This window comes from Notothenia rossii (assembly GCF_949606895.1).
Source record: "Notothenia rossii genome assembly, chromosome: 7".
Lineage (NCBI taxonomy): Eukaryota > Metazoa > Chordata > Actinopteri > Perciformes > Nototheniidae > Notothenia > Notothenia rossii.
Genome location: NC_136905.1, coordinates 79,236,692 through 79,241,691, shown reverse-complemented (window position 1 = coordinate 79,241,691; position 5,000 = coordinate 79,236,692). Strand labels below are relative to the sequence as shown.

At 46.1% G+C, this 5,000-nt stretch overlaps 1 protein-coding gene across 2 annotated transcripts in view; it reads left to right on the top strand.

Annotated features, from left to right (window-relative positions):
* Positions 1 to 5,000, top strand: part of efna2a (ephrin-A2a) — an 82,738-nt gene that overhangs the window by 179 nt on the left and 77,559 nt on the right. For both annotated transcript variants that reach the window (XM_079641259.1, XM_079641260.1), the window contains exon 1: positions 1 to 1,113. This exon is cut by the window's left edge and continues 179 nt beyond it. In XM_079641259.1, coding sequence (XP_079497385.1) covers positions 971 to 1,113 — 143 coding nt within the window. In that variant the 5' untranslated portion in view covers positions 1 to 970. The remainder of the gene's footprint in view (positions 1,114 to 5,000) is intronic.

The following is a 5,000-nucleotide window of genomic DNA, read 5'->3' as shown; positions in this document are numbered from 1 at the left end:
GAGAGGGGGAGGTGGGGTTACTTACACCGAATCAGGGTGCCGGTGAGTGTTGTTGCCGCCATAGGTGCAGGTTGCATGGGAGCTTGTTCGGATTAAAGCTGTGATCATCACCGGCTCCCTGCTGGCTGCGGCGCTCAGCGTGACGCACAGAAAGTGGAGGCGCACCGACACTGGACATTGGATTAGAGCCAGAGACAGCGGAGGGATCACCAAGTTGAGATGCTGTAAGAGCTTGTGGTGGTGCTGGTGGTGTGTGTGTATGTGTGTTTATGTGTCTGAGGAGGATGCTTCCGTCTCGCAGTTGTTTTTGTGTGATAAGTTTGGACTGAAAATCACGGAAAGGAGCGCGCTTGTCTATCTGGGATGTATTTCTTTGAACTGCAATAAGAAAAAAGGTCAAGAGGACGCAGTTTTAAGGTTGTGGAGAAATTTGCGGATGCGAGGAGCGGAACAAAGCGCGTGACAGCCTCAATCCCCAAATAAATATGACGGCTGGTTTTGTCGACTTGTGTCTGCTGATGAGAAACAATACCTCTGCAAGAAGAACAAACCTCGGATGAATTCTGGAGTGTAATTAATTGGTTTTTTTCCGGTGAAAGAAGAGGGATCTAATCCAGGTGGCTCGTCTATCTCCCCGGCTGCGCGTAATGGGAGAAAAGTTTCGGACCTTGCAGAGGAGACGCACTCGCAGCATCCCGCCGACCTCGCGCGTATAAATAACATGTGAATCCCGCCGATCCGTCCGAGGCAGACCGAGTTTGAAAGTGAATTTCAACAATAAAGCATGACTTGAAACAGCTCCGGGGTTATCGGAACTCGCATCAAGCCAGTTAACGACCCATGATCCGCCGAAACGATTTCTCCAAAGACGCGCAGACGGACATTACTGATCTAAAGAGGATTTCTGCAGCAGTGCAGTGAAAGTCTGATCCCAGAGAGATTTCCCCCCCCCCCCCTCCCCTCCCCCTGGATGTCTATGATGGTGTGCCAGCTCGGGCAGAGGTGTGTGATGGTGGTGGTGCTGCTGACCCTCCTGTCCTGGGTGTCCGTGTGGGCAGAGGAGAAGATCATATTTGACAGACACGCTGTCTACTGGAACAGCTCCAACCCCAAGTGAGTTGTACAGTGTGTGTCTGTGTGTGTGAAGCATTGTCTATCTATTAAATAATCATTAGAAGCATGCAGTCTACACTACTTCATTTTGTTTGCCACACGCTGTCTGAACACAAAACTATTTTCCCCAATCTATTCTCTTTCTTCCTGTTTCAGCAGTGTTATGGCTGGATTTTGCAATATTGATGTCTTCTACAAATGAGCAAGAAAGGCACACAAACACAAACACACACTATAAGCAAGTGGAAGTGTGTGTATGTGTGCGCATAAACACTAGATATTTTGTTCTAAGGCACAGGGAGCTCCTTTTGTCTAACACAATGAGGGCAGCCTGCCACCTCCTCTCATCAATGTCTGGAGATTTCTCTCTCTCTCACACACACACACACACACACACACACACACACACACACACACACACACACACACACACACACACACACGTATACATCACTTCAGGGGACATTACATTTCATGCAGACTTATCTTAACCTTAACCATAACCAACACATCCATATCCCTAACCCTTACCCTAACCCTAAACTTAACCAAGTCTTTACCCTAACATGAATGATTCCCCTCATGGGGACCTAAGGGAGGTGAGTCCCCACACGTGAATGTGTAAACAGATATAGGTCCCCACAAGTATAGTAATGCTAGGCCACACACACACACACACACACACACACACACACACACACACACACACACACACACACACACACACACACACACCATCATCATCATCAACTTGTACCGGTAGGCCTAAATAAAAAAGCGTATTATTTTCTGTCGATTTTTATGAACTTGTGCAGAAACCACGTCCATAAAACAAATACACACAACGGAAGATGTAAACGCACACATTTTCACAAGGTTGCACGCACACATGCAAGTGCATTAACACACACACGGCTGTCTTTGGCCGAGCCAACCTCATTGACATGGGGCAAAGCACACTGAGTTCGTCTGTCTAATGGTTTGTGACAACCTGGTCTCTCACTCTCTCTCTCCCCCTTTCAGCCTTTTTCTTTTTTCTTCCTCTTACTTTCTCTTCTCCTCTCTCTTGTTTTCGTGTACCCTCCCTCTCTCTACCAGGTAGATAAATAAACAGCGAAAGTGTCCCCCCCCCCCACGAGGCTGAATTAGTTCAAACTAACGGCCCTGTCTGTCTCTGCATCAAAACACACACGCACACACACACACGCACACACACACACACACACACACACACACACACACACACACACACACACACACACACACACACTCACACGCACATACACACTGAGCTAACGGCCCTGTCTGTCTCTGCATCAAAACACACACACACACACACACACGCACGCACGCACGCACACGCACACGCACACGCACACACACACTGAGCTAACGGCCCTGTCTGTCTCTGCATCAAAACACACACACACACACACGCACGCACGCACGCACACGCACACGCACACACACACTGAGCTAACGGCCCTGTCTGTCTCTGCATCAAAACACACACACACACACACACACACACACACACACACACACACACATACACATACACACTGAGCTAACGGCCCTGTCTGTCTCTTCATCAAAACACACACACACACACACACACACACACACACACACGCACGCACGCACGCACGCACGCACGCACATACACATACACACTGAGCTAACGGCCCTGTCTGTCTCTGCATCAAAACACACACACACACACACACACACACACACACACACACACACACACACACACACACACACACACACACACGCACACACACACATACACATACACACTGAGCTAACGGCCCTGTCTGTCTCTGCATCAAAACACACACACACACACACACACACACACACACACACACATACACATACACATACACATACACATACACATACACACTGAGCTAACGGCCCTGTCTGTCTCTGCATCATAACACATACACACACACACACACACACACACACACACACACACACACACACACACACACACACACACACACACACACACACACACACACACAACACACACACTGAGCTAACGGGCCTGCCTGCCTCTGACTGCATCACTTCTCCACAGAAGGCTTCTCAAATATTTAACAGGCAAGGGGGAACATTTTCTCCCTTTCTAGCTCTCTCTCCCTCTCTTTCTGTCTTTCTCTTAGTCTGCCTGCGCTCCTTCTCTCTCTCACCACGTCGCACACACACCTACACGTCACAGGGTAAATTTAAGCTATATGGACGGTTGCTGGGGGCGCTGTTATTCCGTCAGGGTCGTATGGAGAAGTTGAAGCAGAAAGGGGGGACATCAAAAATGCATTGCCACTAAAGCAATGAATCTAGGCTCTGGAGCACTAGCGAGGTCGGTTCCCCCTGTTAGACTCTGGCACTGTCATTGCTCATGCTGCTCCTTTTTCTGCACACACACACACACACACACGGAAACACACACACACACACACACACACACACACACGCAAACGCACACACACACACACACACACACACAAAACAAACTCAGTCCTGCTGCACTTGTGAGGACTGACAACATTCATTCCTCTACTTCAATCCAAACATAGTTCTCTATCTTAACTTTGAAGATCATGGAAAGTTTTTTGGGGAAGAGAGAGTAGCCCACTGGCAGAAAGAGATCAGAAGACAGGCAGCAAGATCTTCCCAGCAGCTCATGTAAAATGTATAGTACTATTCTGATTTAATGCAATGACACTTTTATGTTTTATATCGAATGTTTTGGCCATGATCGTAAGAGTGTAATCCCCCACGCTACTTGCTGTGGTCTGTAGATGCTGCAACTCTTCTAAAAAAAATTGTTCAGAGAATATAGAGCCAGAAACACCACCACATCATCATACTGGCATAAACAACCAATTAAATAAAAGTAATGACGTTCTAAAAATGCATTGGTAGAGGAAGTAACATTCCATACCAATACGACAAAATGACTAAATTACAAGATAAAATCTTGATTTGAAAATGTTACCAAAGTAAAACATGCCTGTCAAACTAAAGGCTCTACTTTTTATAGTAAGCAAAGAGGCAAAACGTTTGTGAACAACCAGTTAAACATAAATTGTATTAAATAAGCTTCACTAGTTATTATAATGTAAAATCATCTACTTTTTAAGATTCCAAATAAACAGGTTAGATAATTTACTAGCAATTTAAGACAATCCCAATCCTTTAGTTAGTTCTCCTAACATTTACCTAACTCCTGATTGGTCCAAGAAAAAACAGGAAGTGTTGTGATTGAAGAGTGGAGGATCAGTAAAGGCTGCTGGAAGGATGTCTTGTATGGTATCCAGCGATATTAGCATGAAGTACGGCGACTCCTGTTCTGGTTTCTCAGTGCACTTTTTATGTAGCGTCCTTCCACGACACTTGATGTGTAGTGGCACTGAGGACTGATGGGAAGCTCGAGGCACTGAGGACTGATGAGAAGCTCAGAGGCTATGCACGAATAATGAATTGCATCCAAACTGCTGCCATTGTCTGAGGCAGCGGAATGACACAAACATCTGGCAGAATGAACAGATGTGTGTCTTAATTGATCACACGACATCAAGCGCACCGCTGGTATTGAGCTATCAGGATGTGTTGTCTCTTCTTGTGTTCATCAGAACTTTGCTCCAACCAAAACAGCTTGAGAAGGTCGTTCTCTGCAAGGTCACAACAAGTACTGACTTGACATCTGTAGAATTAATAATAACTCGCTGTTTTTTACCGCCAGCATAAACGGAATGTGGAAAACTGTTGAAAATATGTTAACTTTTCTAAAACAGTGCCAGAAATAAAGCTGTTGGCTTCAGGTTTAGTGCGGTTCTACTTTCTTTCAGACTTTTTCTTAATCCAGCTGA